The sequence below is a fragment of the Cynocephalus volans genome, chromosome 7 (genome assembly GCF_027409185.1).
Source record: "Cynocephalus volans isolate mCynVol1 chromosome 7, mCynVol1.pri, whole genome shotgun sequence".
Lineage (NCBI taxonomy): Eukaryota > Metazoa > Chordata > Mammalia > Dermoptera > Cynocephalidae > Cynocephalus > Cynocephalus volans.
In genome coordinates this window covers 95,546,456-95,566,797 of record NC_084466.1, presented here as the reverse complement: position 1 = coordinate 95,566,797, position 20,342 = coordinate 95,546,456, and the positions used below count along the sequence as shown (strand labels likewise).

The window sequence follows — 20,342 nt, the reverse complement described above, 5'->3', positions numbered from 1 at the left end:
CATCCACCGGAGAGAGCTCGTTTATTAGGCAGCACACACACACATACATATAGGGCTTTTAGGGAAGGCTGATTGGCTTAAAATACAATCCCTACTTAGCATACCGCATGGGGCTTGGGGTGAGCTGATTGGTGTGCGATTCGCGCCGGCCGGAAGGAGAGTACGAAGAGAAGGGCAACCAGCGCCGTGATGGTGATGGGGTGTGGCCGAGAAGGGCTTATGTGATCAAGGTGTGATCCCTTGGGGCATTTGGGTTCTTACACAGAGTCCTTACAATGATGTCAGTGATGTGCTGGTAAACCTACTCTCTAGAAAACAAAAAAGCAAAAAATCCCGATTTGTAATGTTTGTTGATTCCCGTGATATAAATACTCCCATTGCGGCTATTTTAACATGAAGTCACTGGAAGAGCTGGGAAGAGAAAGGCACGTTTGACTCTTGTAAGCTGGCGTGAGTCCGTACAAGTGGCTTCACGCACCCCTGAATCTGGTTTCCCATCTAATTCTCTGACCTCACGTGGTACCATTCTTCCCTCTCTTGCTTCTCTATCTACACGGAGCTCCTTTAATTGTATTCCTAGTATCCTCGTGCTTGTTTGTGTGTTCCAACTGTGGAGACTTGGCTCTTGTTTTTCTCTCTGGTCTTCCCACAGATAACTGTATGTATTATTCACCCATTTTCTTCAGCTTTCTACTGAAATATCACTCTTGGGTGACACCTAAAATAGCAGCCCCACCCCCAGGGATTTCTTAATCTCCATATCCTACTTTTCTCCTTAGCATTTATCAACATTTGACATATTTACCTTGGTTTTTGTTTGTCTCTTTCTTGTTAGCATGAAAACTCCATGCGGGTAGGGATGTTGTTTTGCCATTGCTTTATTTCCAGTTTTTAGAACATTGCCTGGCACATTGTTTGTGCTAAATGAATAAAAATAAAGGCTTTTCCAGAAATCCTCCAGGAGAGTTTTGCTTATGTCTCATTGCCTAGAACTCGGGTTCATGGCCACCCCAGCTGCAAGGGAATCTAGGAAAGCAAGTATTTGGTTTTCCAGCCTTTATAGTACTGGCAGCAAAGGAAAAGGAGTTTGGGTCAGGCATCCAAGACAATCTAGATCTGGTGGGTGGAGGTTTGTGTTATTTTTGTTTGCTAATGACCCCAGTTTTCTTTCTCTAGCCTAGGTTATTAGACAGTTCAGCTCGTGATCCCTTAGGCTGGGATCATTTGCTGGTTTTTCATTGCAGACTTTTTCTCTGATATCTGCTCCTCTGCACCTAGATGCTATAGGTTCCTCAGCATTTATAGTCTTTCTACTGTTCTCTCTTAGAAATTTGTGAGTTACCACTGACTTTTCCCTTCCTCTCATCTTCTTATACCAACAAACAACCAGGGCATGCTAATATGATCTCACAAATATTTCTTGAGTCCTTTCCATATTCCATTTATGTTGCCACAGCTCTACTTCTGATCCTTGTCCCTTGCTGCTTGTATGACTACATAGCTCTGACTGGTCTTCTTTGAATCTATCACTAGGCCACCAGTAAAATAAAAATACAAATCTGACCGGGTATTCTCCTGCTTAACCCCTTCAACAGACCTTCCCTTTCACATAGGATAAAACCAGAGTTCTGTGATCTGGCTTCTAATACTCTCTCTATATCTATTTCCTACAAATCCCTGCCTCTCAATTCTTGCCCCAGGAATACCAGGTTGCTTGCAGTTTCCTGCATACTCTGTCCTTTCTCAGTCTTTGTTTCTTCTGTCTCTCTGATTATCTTCCCCTTCTTTTTTTGGCTAATTCCTGTTTATTCTTTATCCTGTTATCCTTTCCTTCCTGGATAGGTTAAGTACCTTTTCTTTTGCTGCCATGATATCAGTGCTTATTTCTATTATTACACATAACACAGTGCATTATAAGTTTCTGTTTATAGGCCCTTCCCCACCCCACCCCCACTAGACTGTGAGCTCCTTGAGATGCAAATATTGTATCTTATTCATTTTTATATCTTCAGCACTTTTGCCAGGGTCTGGCATATAGGTGGTCAGTAAATTTTGGTTGAGTGACAAGAAAAGCAAGCGAAGCAGTCAGTTAAATCAGACAGAGCAGACATGGTCTGGGATCAAGATGGTCAACCAAGGTAGGCAAAAGCCCTGTAGATCCAGAGTGTGGGAGACAGCTAATGTAAGAAACAAGGTCAGAGGCCAGGAGGAGGGGACCAGGACATCAGGGATTTTAGGCAGAGGTTCTGAGTATTAAATGCCAGGAACCCAGGTAGCTGAATCCAGATGAGGCCAGGAAGGGGAAGAGACTTGAAAGGAAAGACACAGAACACTGGCAATGAGATTGGAGCTTGCTGTTGAGCCAAGAAACATTTAGAGATTGTCTGCCTAGAACCAGAACTGGTCTCCAAGTTTGGGCAGGCAGACCCTCAGGAACAGGAGGGAGGATGTATTCTGCCAGGCAGTTTCTGATGTGCTCCATTGCTCCATGTACAGTATAAACCTGACCCAGTGCTGTTTGATATACCTTGCTTTTTCAAGCATAAGTTCTAATAATATTATCCAAATGCAGAAGAGCTTTTGTCATTTTTAGAAGTTAAGTAGTCCCCTTCATGGTATGTAGTCTTGCATAATATCCATGTTGAAGGAAAAGTTAACTTTTCAAAAAATTTCAGAGCTGGGCCGGCCCATGGCTCACTCGGGAGTGTGGTGCTGATAACACCAAGGCCATGGGTTTGGATCCCATATAGTGATGGCTGGTTAGCTCATTGGGTGAGCGTGGTGCTGACAAAATAAGTCAAGGGTTAAGATCCCCTTACTGGTCATCTTTAAAAAAAAAAAAAAATTCAGAGCTAAATGAACAATTAGTAGATGGTTTGGCATTTGGGGTTAATAAAAGTCAGCCGTCCTTGCCCTTCTGTCATGCCTGAGTGTGAGCACCAGCTATCACTTTCCCCATGGAGGTCACGGGCAGTTTTTACAACATTAATGGTAGTGGGATCTATGACAGATGTTGCTCCGGGGAGGCTGGAGATCAGTTTAGTACTCTCTGGATATTCTGGGCTTTTAATACACCCATCTATCTATAGTAGAGCTGTGAGTGGGTCTGACTATCTTCTTCAACCTAGAGGATGGGCCTTTTGAGAATGGGGATTATTTAGCTTTTGTGTTCTGTGAATTCCTTGTTGCAGAGTATACAATGCTATGTGTCTTGCTTGTACTTGGTTAGCACTGGTTGAACTGAAATTCAAGGGGTGCGTGTGTGTGTGTGTGCACGAGTGTGTGCGTGTGCGTGTGCATGTTCATATGCACATGATACTTACAGCCAAACCTCTGAGGAGCTATATCAAGGCCAAGACTTGGTGTTTGACTGTTGTTTTATTAACTAGGGTTGGATGTCATTTCTACAGTCCTTGTTTGAGTGGTTGCTTCTGCTTAAAGAGAGAGAGTTTTTTTAGGCTCCCTGACCCATTTTATTGAAATAAATTTTCTTGATGTCTTTGTTTTTTCCTCAAGGTATTTGATGAGAGGGCAGCTAACTTTGAAACCCATTCGGGAAGGCTTGGTGCCACAGCAGAGAAAGCGGCTGCTGTTGGCACTGCTAATAAATCAACAGTGGAAGGTATTCAGGCGTCAGTGAAGACGGCCCGAGAACTCACACCCCAGGTAGGGTTTTACTCACTCTTCATTCTAGTACTCATCCTACAGTGCTCAGTAAAGACAGTTAATTACAGAGCAATTTCTGTACATTTTTGAACACTTACTGTTAGATGGCATTAAAAAAACACATACATACCCATAGTGTCAAACTTAGTGATATCTAGGGTCAGGATTATAAGAGACTTTCTACTTTATATATTTTCGTATTGTTTGAATTTTTTTTACAATGACCATATATTACTTTTGAAAGTAGAAAAAAACTTGTAAAGCACCCCCCTCCACACACACACATAATTAAGAAAATAGGATAATCTTGTTTAAGGAGAGGTTAGTTTGTTTTGATTTTAGAGTCTATATCTTTCCCCCAAATCTCTTTGAGGGTATTAAGAAAAAAATCAACTGGTTCCACAACTTGTTTTCTTTTTTTTTTACTTAGTTGTATCACTAAGACATAGCTAGTAAGTTTAGCAGCGAAAGAAGATGGGGCACCAAAGAAAACAAAAAGTTCTGATAGGTGATAGGTTTTCTTAAAAATATCAGCTGAACATCATTTAGTGTAATGTTTGTGCAATTTTTCTTCTATTCAAATTATAGAAAATCCATTCTTTTTTTCATTCATTTATTCAGTAGATTTTTTTTGAGTGCCATTATAAATTGTGCTAGGCTTTACAAATCTGTGACACTGGCTTATGTGGGAACTTGTGGGGAGAGATGGGGGAAATAAGTATTTTCTTAATCATTCAGTGTTTGCCTGTGTGGCATGTTAATCTTGAAAAGTCACACTTATCCAACTTTAAAAAAAAAATTTCATAAAATATGAACATGTTTAACTTTCTTTAAAAGCTTCCGTAAAACATGGAACATAAAACTTCAGTATAAAACTAAGATTCCTAAAAAAAGAGAAACAGAAAGTTAGACATCAACTATGGAAAGAACAAGTACTTTGGAGACAGATCTGGACTTGAATCCTTTGTGACCCTGAGGCTTAGTTTCCTCGTTTGTAAAATGCAGCCTATTCCTTCCTAATGGCTTGCTTTGAGGATTAAGAATATACATGTACAGGGCTGGCTGGTTAGTCAGTTGGTTAGAGTGGTGTTGATAACACTAAAGTCCAGGTTCCCTCTCTGTACTGGCCAGCTGCCAAAAAAAAAAGATGTGTGTGTATAGTTTCTATCTTACTAGATACTTAGTAAATGTAGTAAATGTTAGTTTCTTCCCCAAGTGTTGTCACTGACTACCTGTGACCTCTTGAGCAAGTCACCTACATTTTCTGTCTTGGTTTTTGCATCTGTAAAGTGGAGATATTACCTGTTTGTGTCTCTCACAGGGTTGTTGTGAGGATTCAGTAAACACTTTGTTAACTGTAGACAAATATTTTAATATTATTCATAAATCAGTTTTGAGTAATTTTTAGTATCTTTCCTCATGGTGCTTTTTAAGATAGAAGAGTTGACATCAAGGTTTTAAATATATGTCAGATTTGCGTGTGTTCTTCTGAAGTATTAAGTGAAGACCCACTAATTTTGTCACTTTATTACCTTCTTAAAATCAAGCTGTGATTGTAAAACTTTTGTGCAAAGGGCCTATTCTGGGGAGCTGTGTACGAGACCAAACCTAATGCGTTCATCCTGAAAAGAGCCTGGCCAGTTTTTGGCTTTACAGTGCCATCTGTAGGTGAAGAAGAGAAAGCTTCGCTGAAGGTTAGTGTTTTGACTGCGAGGGTGCTCTGGTGTTTAAAGGTTGTTTTGTCATTGCCAGGTCGTCTCGGCTGCTCGCATCTTACTTAGGAACCCTGGAAATCAAGCTGCCTATGAACATTTTGAGACTATGAAGAACCAGTGGATTGATAATGTTGAAAAAATGACAGGTAGGGTTTTGTATAAAGTTCTTCTTGTCTAGTCCCTGAGGAATGAGTTCTGAGAAACACGAGCAGGGCCGGCTGTGTTACTCAGCTGTAATTGGACAAAGGGATGGTCACGTGCTTGACAGTGTACTTTGCCCTGATGAAGGCTGCTGAGCAGCCGCGGCTTCTCATTCAAGCCTTGCAACTTGGTCCAAAGAGAGACTCTTTGAGTCTCTTTTATTTTAATGCCACCCTCCCAGTGTGATGTTTATTGTTACAGCTCCTGTCTTCTCTTTGAATAGTGTCTTTGCCCAGTTTGAGCCAGAGTTTGATTTCAGAGGCTGGGAGGCGGTGTTTGTGGATACAGTAAGTGTCCCTGTCATTTTCAGTAGGTTCACATTTCAAGGAATCACAATAGCTACCATTTAATACAACTTGTCTCAGAGTTTCCTCCAACTTATCAGCTACATAGTTTGTTTTTTTTTTAAAAAGGAGAAACCAACCACCAACAAACCTGTGTCTGCGGTTGAAGTGGCACCTCTGAATCTTCTTCATTCTCTGTGGAGGGAGGGATAGGAGAGAAGGGCAGACATGAGGAGTGTAGGCTCTTCCGTGTCCCTGCAGAGCCTGCTGTGACGTGGTCCATAGCGGCCAGAGATGAAAGTGGAGCTCCTGAGGTGTCTGAAGAGAGGTAACAGAAACAGATGCAGGCTGTTAGGGCTATTGGAATCCTCCGAGTGGCTCATCTCTGGCACTACAAGCTGCCAACAAGCAGCAGATGGCCGGGGAGTGAGACGGGCAGGGAGAAAATGTTATGAACAGACGATGTGGCGGTGATGCGCTGACGGTTTCAGATGCGACCCTTCTTCCTCCCTTCCTTGTTGCATTTCTAGTTGTCCGTGGTGGATACAAGAAGGCCAGTGCCAACAGTTGATACAAATGCTACAAGTCCGTATGGTCTTCCGGGCTCCGTCCTACTTTTTTTTTTTTTTTACTACGGAAGTTTTTGATTGTATAGAAGAGCTTTGAACTGAGGGAGAAAATTCTGGATATTATACATTCTCATGAGAAACCTGAGTCGACAACAGTGTTTTGGATTCTGAGTTTTTCTGAAATAGAAACTAAATTCCATTTCTGTTCTTCTGACAGGGCTGGTGGACGAAGCCATTGATACGAAATCTCTGTTGGATGCTTCTGAAGAAGCAATTAAAAAAGACCTGGACAAGTGTAAGGTAGCCATGGCGAATATTCAACCTCAGATGCTGGTCGCTGGGGCAACCAGCATTGCTCGTCGGGCCAACCGGATCCTGCTGGTGGCTAAGAGGGAGGTGGAGAACTCTGAGGATCCTAAGTTCCGAGAGGCGGTAAAAGCTGCTTCTGATGATTTGAGCAAAACCATTTCCCCGATGGTGATGGACGCAAAGGCTGTGGCTGGAAACATATCTGACCCTGGTAAGCAATGCATGGTATGGCTCACCTCAGCTGAGAGGTTAACTCAGGAAAAATGGTGAGAGAATATGCACCCCCAAACCGCCACATACAAAGTCTGGGAGCAAAAACTATAGACACTTAATTTAAGAATGCTAGATTAATCTTTTCCTGTCCAAATCTCTGCAGTATTGGTAGGCTTGTTGTAAATTAGTTTCTCTGGACTTACTTCTCTGTGCTTTCTTAATGTCTGACTAAACAGTGGTTCACTCATTAATTTGAAAATTTCTCAAAAGGTACACGATAACCAATTTTCCAACCATTTAGCTTATATAACTGGTGTAACTTCTCTTGTGCTTTTCTTAAAATGCTTTTTCCCTGTGAAGTAGTATCTATTTCTATCAAATTTGGAGGGCTTAAGTTGATCTCTGAGTCTCCTAGGTCCTACATGAGAGAACCTAGGTTTGCTTTGGCTGAATTTTGATCGTATTTTCAGTTTTACTAAAGCAGATCATAATTGGAGCCAGTCCTTTGGTTGGAATCATCTGAATTCCTTCTCATTTCGAACACCTTATGTTTCAAGTCTCACCTATAAGTATAATTCAGTCAATGTCAGAGGGTGGGAAGGAAAGGCTGCCCTATTCATCCCTGGACCAGGCAGAATCTTTCTAAAATCCTCTGCCCATCATTGCTAAGGACATGCTGGTTTTCTTTTCTTTTCTTTTTTTTTTTTTTTGTCTTTTTCGTGACCGGCCCTCAGCCAGTGAGTGCACCGGCCAGTCCTATATAGGATCCGAACCCGCAGCGGGAGCGTTGCTGTGCTCCCAGCGCCGCACTCTCCTGAGTGCGCCACGGGCTCGGCCCAGACATGCTGGTTTTCTAATTGAAGGCCCGGACATGCTGGTTTTCTAATTGAAGTTTCTAACAGTTTGTGTGGATTCCTGAATTCCAGATGACTGGAGATGTAGCAGCAGCTCAACATAAGGGTTAACATGCTGAATGCCAAGTAGGGCAAAGGAGTAAGGAGAAAGGTGAGCAGTACTCCAGGGAATATATGCCCAATCTGAAACTGACATCTCCCATCTTCTGAGTTGGGCAGGCTTATTTCTGGACTGCTTCATCATAAGAGAGGCAGTGGGTGCCACCTGAGCCCAAAGTGTTCACGCCTGGGAATCTCCTACTTGTATAGCCAGGAAGGCACCCTGAACTCTGTAGGAACAGCTGGTTTGTGGTACTTCCAACTCTTTGGAGGCCCCAGGGCATCTGCCTTGCCCTACCTCCGTTCCCCTTCAGTTATTGCCTATGGTGCATACTAGCAGCTTCACACGCATCTTTTGTTCACAGAAACTAGTTCTTCTGCTGGACAGACAGTTCTTTGGGGCACTGACCTGCCCAGCTGAAAGTGAGGGTGTCTTATGTTTAGGCCTGCAAAAGAGCTTCCTGGACTCAGGATATCGGATCCTGGGAGCTGTGGCCAAGGTTAGAGAAGCCTTCCAACCTCAGGAGCCTGACTTCCCACCTCCTCCACCAGACCTTGAACAACTGCGAGTAAGTAAATTCAGAGAGATGGGAAGAATTGAGCAGCAAGGTGCTGGGTCTGTAGCAAGAGAGAGGCAGACTGTGTTCTAGAGCCTCAATCACCAGATGGCTTGGTTTGGCTTTTACTTGAAGCTTAGTCGGAGGCAGATCTTGATTTTTATTCCTAACTCTAGTAGAGTCATAACCTAGTGTGTATGCATGGTTCCGTGGGTGTCTGTGGTATTGGTCTGCTGTGATGGGGAGTGCGTGGAGCAGAGGAGCTAGCCTTGGTAAGTGTGGATGAGTGATGAGGTAGTGAGTGGTGGTTAAATCTGCATAGCTTGTGGTGAGATTTTATGTGTTCCCAGTTGATAATGTTAAAAAGGTGGTTAGAATCTGTGTAGGTTCTTTCTTATACTTGACTTTTTTTTAGTAACAAAAGGAATCATGCTTTTAAAAATTTGTTTCCCAACTATAATTTAAAATCTTTTGATAACATACCCCTCCCTCTGCCCCCCAAAATACCATGAATATACTTTTCCATGTTGTAAGAAGAGGCTAGCTGGGCAATATCTTGCAGATACAAATCCTAGAAATAGAAATAGTGATTATTTTTAGACATTTATTCCAACTAACAGTATTAGAAATACCTTGACCTTGGGAATAGGTTATCAAGGCAATAATTTGATTTATTCTCTTTGATTTACTTTCCCATATTTAAGATCAGTAAAGGATGTTAAGTTTCTTAGTTGGTTGTGGACAAAATTGGGTCATTGTGCACATAGCTACGGAGCAGTGCTTCCCCAGCCTCCAGCACTTCCTTTGATTCTTTCCAGGTGGGCTCTGGTGTGTGGTTATAGCTGGGGAATGGCTTCTTATGTGATCAGTAGAGTCATGACATTTAGAATCAGGATTTAGAGGTCATTTGGTCTAGCTACTCCTCACTGAGAGATGAGGAACCTGAGGCCAGGGGAGAGGTTACTTATCTATGCAGCTGCTCTTTAACAGAACTAGCTTACATCTTCTGTAAGGATCTTCTTTGAGAATCCTTGATCTGGTAGCACTAGACATGCCTCAGCTGCTAGCTTTTCATGGAGGAAAAAAATGATGAAAATATACTTCTGTTGAGATTGAAGCAGGTGGTCCTTGTGGCTCAGTGTGGGTGGTCTTATATGGAGTGAATGTGGTTTTTCTGGGAATGCTTTCTAGAGGAAAGAATTCTAGGGCAGAGTAGTTCCTAAGGCTTCACTTACAACCTGCTTTTTCTCTTTCTTAGCTAACAGATGAGCTCGCTCCTCCCAAACCACCCCTGCCTGAGGGTGAGGTCCCTCCACCCAGGCCCCCGCCACCAGAGGAGAAGGACGAAGAGTTCCCTGAGCAGAAAGCCGGAGAGGTGATTAACCAGCCAATGATGATGGCTGCCAGGCAGCTCCATGATGAAGCTCGAAAATGGTCCAGTAAGGTAAGCGATGAAGCTTTTCTGGTTGAGAAAGATGTCTTCTCAGAAGGGATGAAGGATCATGCACACAGCCCAGGAAGAAGAGTCAATTTGGAGTCATCCTCTCTCTCTGCTTTGGGTCCTGTGTTGTCAATAGCATGTTCCTCTTCTTACCTATGGTTTAGTGAGATGTTTCTGGTGCTTGATAGTTTCTTCTTACTAGTTACATCTCAAAAGTGAGATGCCTATGGTTTGAGAATAGGGTCCCTTTTCTCTTTGTCCACTAGAGTGTCAGCTGCCCTGACCCTGGGCATTTGGGTTTTTTTAGAAATTGCTTATTTTTTGGGGGATTGCTAATGGTTTTAGATGCTCCACTGCTGATAATCAGAGCTCCACATATGAAACTGTCTTCTGTGGGCTGTGCTACAGCTAGATGAAATATTTGCATTTTCCTTCTATTTTTTCATAGAGGAAGATAGATTGGTTTCTTAGAAGCCATGTGCTTTGTCCTTTCTCAGAATCATTTACCTCTCATCTCAAGACAACTCCAGGCTAACTCCAGCTCAGCAAATCTGAAAGTATAAATATTAATGTGATTAGTGAAATTTGGATGTTGCAGCAGTCATACTCCATGAATAACTTTTACCTGTTTTCCCCTAACTTACGAAAAGTGAGAAGTAGCTTTTCTAGGTTAGAGCGAAATATTATTGCTAACCTTGCAGTGAAATTTAGTTCTAACTTAACTGTTTCTAATGTGACCCTAGATCTTTATTCTCACTATCTGTTTGCTTTTATTCTTTTTACATCCTCAACACTTTCAGGCTCTTGTAGTGAATGTAGTTCCCCAGTGACCTCCTGTACCTGAAGCTGATCTTGTATTTTTTCAGGCTGGGAAATTGACCTTAGTTTTTAACTTTGTGTTTTCCTAAACTGTTAGCTGTGAGCCCAGGTTCTAAGAAGGAAGAGACCTTGCTGGTGTTGGACCTGACCTGTGGAATTGTTTATAAAGATATCTCTCCGACTGGGGCATGCACTCTCCTGGGACCATATGGCAGAGTCCCACTGTGCATGGGGATTTGGGAAAGGTGCCAGTGAAGGCTGGTTTTACTCAAAGATTTTAAAGGAAATTTAAATTTCATTGCAATAGACCCAGATACATCGTGCAGTGGGACACAAAATATACATGAATTATAAAGATCAAACTTAAAAGGGACAGGCAGCATTGGCCTACATCTTGGCTCCACTGTGCCACTTGTGGCCAGAAGTCCTTAGGTCTGATTGTCTCCTGAGGTTCGGGGCATCAGGGATGTGCTGACTTTGAGTTGTGTGATGTCAGCAGCTACTTGAACCGTGTGTTTGTGGGGTGGGGTTGGGGAGTAATATTATGTTTGTACACTTTGGGACTCTGAACCCTAGCAGCAGTGAGCTGGCCTCTCCTCCTAAAGATTCGGTTGAGGAAGTTTAGGTGAAAGGAACCCCTCCCTTGTTGCCCCCGAATCCTCCAACATCACTGTCAACTTTTAGAGACAGGCTTTGTGTGCAGGATACAACTTTTAGAAGTGATACCGACTTCAAATAAAATTCCACACAAACCCCTCCTTCCTCTTGGTTATGAATGTTTGATGTAAAGAACCTGTGTTCACTATCTTCATTAAGTGGTTTGGCTTCATTGAGGCAATTCCTTTTATTTTCTTTCCACCCCAGCATATTTTCAGCATCTGATCCCTTGGCCTTTTGTAATCCATACCCCTGGTGCTAAATTCATGTTCTCCCCCGCATGGTTCCTGTTTTTTCCTGGGTTCCGATTCTGGGCTCCTATGAGGGCTTCCCTGAACTGAGCCTCAGTCATGTAGCAAGTCCTTGTGTCACCCTGTCTGTGAACTAGATAAGTCCAGTTTAGGGTAAGTGGGAACCTATTTTGCAATGGAAGAGATATATGGTGTACCCAAGGAGAAGATTTCTGAGTCAGTACTAGCTAGCAAAGGATGGAATAAAAGATTGGAGAAGCTTTGTCTCTGAAGACCATGAGGGGATTGAGAGAGCTGTTCTGATGTGTGGGTTTCCCCTGAGGTAGGAGGCTGGACAAGATGTCTTCTTGAGGCTCTTTACAGCCGGGTGATTGCAGGGTACTTGATAAGTCCTCTTCACCCACCACTGTGTGATTTCCTGCCTCTTTCCTTGGTTTGGTATTTGTTACCTCTGAAGTATCATTTTTAATTCTGGGTCTTTTAGCTCTTGAAGAAAATAGACTATGTCTGACAGCTGTAGAGCTGACACAAGTCACTTCCTGTGTCCCAGGATGATGTAGAGCAGTGACCATATGATCCAGCAGGTGTTCACTTTGTTCTGTTCAAAGCAACCTGGGTGGCTGCATTTACTTTTTCCCTCTGGATTCCTTTTAAAGGTAATTGGCCACTAGTGTTTGTTTTTTTGGTTCCTGAGAAATGTTTTAATGTGAGAATTACTCTTGTCAAGTTTAACTTTGGTAATAAGTATACAGAAAATGAATGTCACTTTCTTTCTTGGTATAAATATTTCTCTGGAAACCCTTTGCCACTGGGGCAAATCCCTTTTTTTCACTCACCACAGGGCGGTTTGGGCTGAGTGGTGTTGGAGGCTGAGTGTTCCCCCTTCTGCGGAACTTGGTACATCTGGCTCCTGGACAGTATGCCATTTTCTTTCCCGTTCTAGGCAAGCTTTGGTTACTAAACCAGCTGAAGCTCAGTTTCCCAAGTCCTACTGCTCCTACTAACACTATCCCTGTTTCTCATCCTTCCCGCCATCGACAAAGCCGGGTGTCCCAGCCGCAGAGGTGGGTATAGATGTTGTAGCTGAGGCAGATGCGGCTGATGCTGTTGGGTTCCCTGTCCCCCCTGACCTTGAAGATGATTACGAACCTGAGCTGCTGTTAATGCCATCCAATCAGCCGGTCAACCAACCCATTCTGGCCGCGGCTCAGTCCTTGCATCGTGAAGCTACCAAGTGGTCTAGTAAGGTACTGATTAGCACCCCCAGTTGGGGGCTGCTCCAAATGCATCCGGCCATGTGCAGCCTTGACACATTGCATCACTCATGATCTGTGCGGGTCCTGTGAGTCTGAGCAGGGTGGGCATCTGTCTGTCTGCACCTTATTGTTAGAACTAGCTTCACAAGTTTGATAGGTCTGCTAATGCCAGATTAATTGGATTGCATTTATGTTTGGGGGATGAAGAGAGATAAGGTCACTTTTTGTAAGGATTCCTTTTCTTACGAACCTTGTGGCCATCACTGGAGCTTTAAATTCCTTGGGAAGTGTGCATGCATTTCTCAGTGACTTCCAGGCCAGGAACCATTGTAGACAATTAAGAGGTCACCTGGCCTGACTATTGAGCTTTGTTTGCCCCCCATTGACCTCTCACTGATGGCTCAGGCAGAGTTGATCAGGATGAGAAGCAGCTTTATATGGCAGAGTCTCTGGGGAGGACTGCTTGCTGCCCTGCACTTGGCTGTGTGTCAGATGCTGGCCTTGACGGGAGCCCACAGGGAAGGGGGCTTCACTGACTGCTTGTCCAGGTGTCTCAGTGGGAGGGGGTGAGAGTGGGAAGAAGAGAGCACTCAAGGCTGCACGACAGGCAGCAGAGAGCTTTGGCCTTGGGGAATGAACCAAAGCTAGTTTGGGGAGTAGGGAAGTGGGGGTGGTCACTTTTTTCCTTTTGAAGGTGGCATGTTGCAAGAAGATAGGGTTTGAATGGGTAATAACTAACTGGCACTGTGCTGTCTTCTAACCAAAGTTATGAAATCCTGGAATGATCCCAGGTCTGCACTGGAAGAGGTAGGCCCAGAGGGCCTTATCTAACACGTCCATCCCCTCGTGACTTCTTCCCGTACCTGTGTTCTCTCTGGCCTGAGACGTTAGACACCTTCTAGCATAAATGATCAGCCACTTCATGGTGCTTGTGGAGGTCTCTCCCAGCGTGCCCTGCAGTGGTGTGATTGCGTATGCCTCACTGCACTGTATAGAGATTGAAAAGCATGAGGGGAAGAATGATTAGAGCCTGGCCTTTCAGGTAGTTTTGAATGTTGCAGTTGCTATAATTTTGTGTTGTCAGCCAAAAGATAAACCTTTTGAAGGCATAAAATAAATTACTTGCTTATTTCTTTATTATGACCCATGAGGGTTTTAGTAACCAAAATGCCAAATCTAAGATAAACTGCCACTAGTTTGAGTGGGCATTCCATTTATAGCCTGACTCATGATTCTTATTTTCCTGATGCCTCCCTTGATGTCCTCTTAGATGAAGGTTCCTTTAATTGGAGGCCTCACTTAGCTTAGGGGACTGAAGAAGATCCTTGACCTTTTTACGTGTGAAAAAATTAAAATAACATGTTCTTTCATGCTGACGGGACAAATAAGAGGCAGTAGGAGGAGGGCCAGAGCAGTCTAGGTCAGAAAACACCTCTTTTTTTCTCACCCAGGCTGAGAATAGTTTCTTGGGGCTTTAAATTCTAGTTAAGTAGTCCATAGATGCTATTTGCAATAAGGATAAAGGTGAAGAGGCTGATTGTAGCGTCTGGAAAGGCTACTCTGTATTTTTCCCCTCAGGCTAGCTTTACTGCTTTCTCCCTATAGAAATGAAAATGCCTGATTAACCAACTCCTTGGCCCTGTCCCCATGTTGTTGACATGATTAACCTGGAGATGCTTAAGTGCTTGTTCAGTGCTGTGCCTGGTGCACACATGTTTGTTGCCCTGTCTGACTAATATCCAGGTCTTCCTTTTTTTCAGCCAGGAGATCTCTCTCTCTTTCACATCGAGTACTGGGGCGAGTGCCCTGGCTCACTGTTCTCTTTATTTCTCCAGTGCTATTCATATCACTCAAGATCGGTCCTTTTCTCCACTTCTCACCCTTCCAGAGGGCTGCTAGAGTGGCAGGCTCCCTCCTCTCTTCTCTGTGCTTCTACTTCCTTCCTTAACTTGGCCAGAGCATGGACAGAGCTCACACTGTATCTTTGCTTCTCTCTAGGGCAATGACATCATTGCAGCAGCCAAGCGCATGGCTCTGCTGATGGCTGAGATGTCTCGGCTGGTGAGAGGGGGCAGTGGTACCAAGCGGGCACTCATTCAGTGTGCCAAGGACATTGCCAAGGCCTCAGACGAGGTGACTCGGTTGGCCAAGGAAGTTGCCAAGCAGTGCACAGATAAGCGGATTAGAACTAACCTCTTACAGGTACTGAGGAAGAGAGAGAGAGAGAGAGAGAGAGAGAGAGAGAGTGTGTGTGTGTGTGTGTGTGTGTGTGTGTGTGTGTGACAGAGAGAGAGAGAGACAGTGTGTGTGTGTGTGTGTGACAGAGAGAGAGAGAGACAGAGAGAGAGAGAGAGAGAGACAGTGGGAGGGATGTGAGAGGGAAAGGCCGGAGAAAGAAAACTGGGTGAGTAGGGGAGGAAGAGGCACTTCAGAGGAGAAAGAAATAGCAGAAAGGGGAAATACACAAGTGTATTTGGGAAGACAGATTCAGGAAAATTTATGTCCTACTCAGATGAAAGAATTTGAACGCTTCTATTTCTAAAGGGACTGTACTGACCCTAGGGAGAAAACAAGTGGAATCCTGCTGCTAATTTGTTGAGTGCTGTCTGCATGCCAGCCACTGTGACTACAGATGTGGATAGGTCTTGCCCTCAGGGAGCTTGTGCACAAGACAAACATGGAAACATACCAAATTAAACTTTCTCTTTAGGTATGTGAACGGATCCCAACCATAAGCACCCAGCTCAAAATCCTGTCCACAGTGAAAGCCACTATGCTGGGCCGGACCAATATCAGTGACGAGGAGTCTGAGCAAGTAAGTGCCTGCTGCTTTTGGTTTCTTGCCAGCAGCTCTGTGACGTTTTGCAGTAATTTATTTCAGCTTTGGGGAAATTTTACCTCTGAATCGAACAGTCAGTACGTGGGATGGGCTCTTCGACTCTCTCAGGAAGTCAGTGTTGAAGAGATGCATCAGACCTTTGGAATTGGAAGTAAAGCTTCAACTTTTGTGATTTTACAGACGGGAAATTGAGGCGTAGGAAGGTTAAGTGTCTGAAGGAACACTACGAATCAGTGGCAGTTAGGACTCTTCTCAGTTGTTTTCCCCCCTGGAATAGGTTTGTCTCTGTTGAGGCCTCTAGTACCTGTTCACTCCCCCCACTGTATCTTTATGGCTGGAGAGTGTCTGCTCTCCAGCTGTCGGGGTGCTTAGTACCTCAGGGAAGATGAATAGTGCAGGCTTTGCAGGGCATGAGGCGGTTAGGCCTGTGCTGAGACTGAAATGACAGCTCAAAAGAAGTGTTTCTCTTGTATTCTCTTTAGGCTTCTCTGACAGAGACGGAAAAAATGATGGTGGGAGGGTTCTCTTAAGTGATTCTTCTTGCATGTACCTTGGAACCACTTCTTGGAGTTTGCCCTCTTTCCCTCCCTCCTGGAATGTGGCTCAGGCCTTTCAGAAAACCCTCATTTGAGCACCCCTTCTTTTCCTTCCTTCCCCTCTGGTAGGCCCTGCTCTGAGCCAGACTCCCAGTCTCTTCTCATGGCAGGCAGCACATCTTTTGTTGGAAGGCGCAGACAGGGCTCATCATACGTGGTATATGTACAAGGGGTCTTCAGAAAGCTCACAGAAGGATTTGTATTTTTTAATCCCATTTTTCCACAAACTTTTTGAAGTACCCTCGTATGAGGCACTGTATTAAGTGTTATGGGAGTTAAAAAAAATACGATACACAATCCTTCCCCTTGGGGAACTCACAGATAGTTTGAGAGACCAACTGTTTCTCATCTCTAGGCCAGAAACTGAGGCTGGGGCACTTTAGAGGAAATAAGGAGGCCACTCTTGGTGCCGTTATTGCTGCTTCCACTATCAAATTCTAAGCCAACAGCTCTCACCTTAACCCTCTCTTCTCCCAAACTATTGGAACTGTATTTTCACCCCAACTTCCTTGTATTTTAAGCGGGATTGGGAACCATGCTGTTTCCCTGTTGTGATCTTTTCTGCTTAAAGAAAGGTTGAAAAAAAATGGGGAGGGAAGGGTAAGACTCAGATATTCAGGCCTAATCATATAGTTAATCAATTAATCAACAAAAAGGTATCTTGGGAATATCTACCGTGTTCCATTAAATATTCCAGTTTAAAAAAAGGTGGAAACTGACAGTGTGGTACAATAGAAAAAACACAGAACTGTAAGTCAGAAGTTTTGAGTCTTCATCCTGACTCTGTTGTGTGAGTTTGGTTGGCAATTCTCTGAACCTCTCTGGGCCAAGTGGAAAGATCAACTGATCAGGAATTCCAGCCCATAGTCATGCCTCTCAGAGCCTGTGAGCCCTCTGAAATTGCATGCACAAATTTTATGCATGTGTTTAGAATTTTTCTGGGGGGAATCCATAGCCTTCATTAAACCCTCAAAAGATCTATGACTCAAAAATAGGTCAAGAATTACTGGGTAATGACCTGCTAAGTTCCCTGATTGGTAGAGTACCAATATGATTCCAGTCCTATAAGTTTATGTGTTTGGAAGATTAATTTATTTAGATTTTCATGGATTTATAAGGTTATTATTTGCTTGGTTTGTTCATTTGGCTGGTTTTTTCATTTATTAATTAAATATGAAATGCCCCCTGTGTGCTAGGCACTGTCATAAACACTGGGATACAACAATGGACAAAACTGAGAAAAACCTCTGCCCCGTGGAACTTAAATTTTAGTGTAGAGACTGATAAAACAAAAAACAAACAACCGAGGTAAAATATATAGTCCATCAGTTAGTGACGACGGGTTCTGTGGAGAAAAATGAAGAAGGAATTGGAGGATGAGGGGTGCTGAGAGTTGATAAGGTAGTTGGTGATTTAAAATAGCATGTGCAGGGAAGGCCTCACCAAGGTAACAATTGGGCAAAGATCCGAAGGTGAGGGGGAGCCATACCTGGGGAAGTAGCATTCCAGGTAGAGGGAACAGCAAGAGTCCTGAGGGAGGAGCATGTTTGAAGACCAAGAAAAGGACATTTTGTAGGCCATTTGGAGGCACAGTACACAATCAGTGGTGATCGGTTTTGGGTTCTCTTTGGTGATCCAGCTAAACTACCAATGATGCAGTTAAGTGCAGGGGATGCAACGTGAAAGTGGGGTTAACTGCAGTCCACTCCTGGTTTAAATATATTTTGCAGGCAGGGCTGCATCAGGGACCATGCAGTGTAATGGAGAGCTCTTCTTTCCTTGCAGGCCACAGAGATGCTGGTTCACAATGCCCAGAACCTCATGCAGTCTGTGAAGGAGACTGTGCGAGAAGCAGAAGCTGCTTCAATCAAAATTCGAACAGATGCTGGATTTACTCTGCGCTGGGTCAGAAAGACTCCCTGGTACCAGTAGGCACCTAGCTGAACCTGGCTGGCATAGAAACCCCTACTAAACAGAAGGAAAATGATCTGAGTCCCATGAACCACCCAGAGTTGCTGGGGATTGAAAGCCACATCCTGGCCTGACACATCAGAAAGGAATGGGGGCCTCTTCACATTAGAAAACATTTATGCTCTTTTGTCATGGACACTTTGAAATGTGTCTCCTTATAAAGCCTGTATTCTCAAACACAGTTATATTGTGCACACTCTATCCTGATAGGCAGACTGGGTTTCTAGCCCATGGACTTCACATAAGCTCAGAATCTTAAGAGTGAACACTAGCCAGTCACCCTGCTCTGCCCTTATTCACTAGGGGACAGTTCCCTCTCTGTTTCCTTTTCCCTGGCCTGCATTCTTCCCTCCAGGCTCCAACAACCCAGGCCCCAGGCAAGTCAGTTAAGAAGGAAATCACTGTGCCTTCAAAAGTTATTTTGGGCTTTCCATGTTGTTGCTGACTCTGCCTTTCTTCCCTGGGCTGGGCTAGCTGGGTCCTTTTCGGAAGTCAGCTTCACTGCTGCAGGGGAAGGTAGCCTCTGGGGAGCTCCAGCATATGGGGCCTAGATTCATTTCCTGCCCTTGGGCAACTGAATCCTTCTAGTTTCCTAAGGCCTAAAACTAAATTTCACTGTCAGGAGGAAATTGCAGAATCACAAGATTCTATCTTTACCATGCCCCTGAGCAATGTCTGTTTTTAGGGACACATCCTGTCCCATATCCTGCCTCAGCCTGCCAAGGTAGCCATCCCACGAACACACTGTGTGTCTTGGTGCTCTCTGCCACTTGGAGAGGCAGAATCGCCAGGGCATGGCCCTGCCCACCCTCCTAGTGGGGCTACTCCCAGGCGCTCCATGCTTTGTCACTGCCTGCAGAGGTCTGTGCTGAGGCCTTATCATTCATTCTTAGCTCTTAATTGTTCTTTGAGCTGAAATGCTGCATTTAATTTTTAACCAAATCATGTTTCCTATTCTGGTTTGTATAGTCTTCCCCCCACATCCTTCCTAAAAAAGATTTTTAAGATGTGTGTGTTTGAAAGATCCTTTTTATCCTTTTGAAATTCAGTCCTAAGAATTAGTCTTGTTCTCCACAAGTATTTAATGTAAAGGCAATCTTCTCTGAAGGACACTTCCTACCTAAGGGAGAATGGGATTTGCAGACTAGAATTCTGGTGCTGCTGGGGATGAATCAATGGAAAACACTTCTCCAATTCCTACCTCTCTTCAACTACAACTAAGCCACTGGCATCTTCTCCCAAGTGTGAGTGTTCAAGAGAGTAATGTGTATGATATTTAATTGTCACCATAGTAAGTTTTCTATTAGGCAAAGAGAGAGAGAAGGCAATTTTTCCATGTTTTGTACTTATCACTGCTGTCTAAGCATTTCCCAGCACATGAAACCATATTTCTTCCCAAAGCCAGATGAGTAAGAACCCTTGCCTAAATGTCCTTCCTTCCCACTCCCTATTAGATCCCAACATCGAATGTGTAAAACTTGTTTTAAGCTGGTCCTGTACACTCAGGCTTCCTCTCTTTCAACTGATGAAAATTATTTCCAAGGCCCTCAGCATATTTGTATAGTTGCTTACCTGATATAAATGCAATATTAATGCCTTTAAAGTATGAGTCTATGCCAAAGATCACCTTTTGTTTTACTAAAGATTACTTAGAGGAAATAAGAAAAATGTTTGCTCTCAAAGTTCTTCCAGTGTTTTGAGATACTGGTTTACAGTTTATGCCAGATGTGCTTTTCTCTAATATCAGTGCTCACGATAGTGAAGGAAGAAAAAAATCCCTGAATGATGATTAGAGATGTCACCACTACAAAACTACATTTATAAGCTAGGATTTGTTATATGCAAATATTTTCTGCCTCTTCTTTTGTTCTGTTTAAGACAATAAAATGCATTTATATAAACCTTGCTTCTAAATGATGGGTATGTTATTTTAGCAAGAACTTTTAGGTCAAAGGTTTCTCCTTTGTTTTGAAGAATAGCCAATGACACTAATCGTCAAGATCTGGAAACTAAAGATTTTTATTTAATCCAAATGTTGTATTGGA

At 43.5% G+C, this 20,342-nt stretch overlaps 1 protein-coding gene across 2 annotated transcripts in view; it reads left to right on the top strand.

Annotated features, from left to right (window-relative positions):
- VCL (vinculin) overlaps positions 1 to 20,198 on the top strand; it is a 101,090-nt gene extending 80,892 nt beyond the window's left edge. For both annotated transcript variants that reach the window (XM_063101982.1, XM_063101981.1), the window contains exons 14-21: positions 3,517 to 3,666; positions 5,419 to 5,527; positions 6,653 to 6,955; positions 8,355 to 8,479; positions 9,726 to 9,911; positions 14,890 to 15,093; positions 15,602 to 15,706; positions 18,112 to 20,198. In XM_063101982.1, the coding sequence (XP_062958052.1) occupies positions 3,517 to 3,666; positions 5,419 to 5,527; positions 6,653 to 6,955; positions 8,355 to 8,479; positions 9,726 to 9,911; positions 14,890 to 15,093; positions 15,602 to 15,706; positions 18,112 to 18,258 (1,329 nt within the window). In that variant the 3' untranslated portion in view covers positions 18,259 to 20,198. The remainder of the gene's footprint in view (positions 1 to 3,516; positions 3,667 to 5,418; positions 5,528 to 6,652; positions 6,956 to 8,354; positions 8,480 to 9,725; positions 9,912 to 14,889; positions 15,094 to 15,601; positions 15,707 to 18,111) is intronic.
- The last annotated feature ends 144 nt before the right edge of the window (positions 20,199 to 20,342 follow it).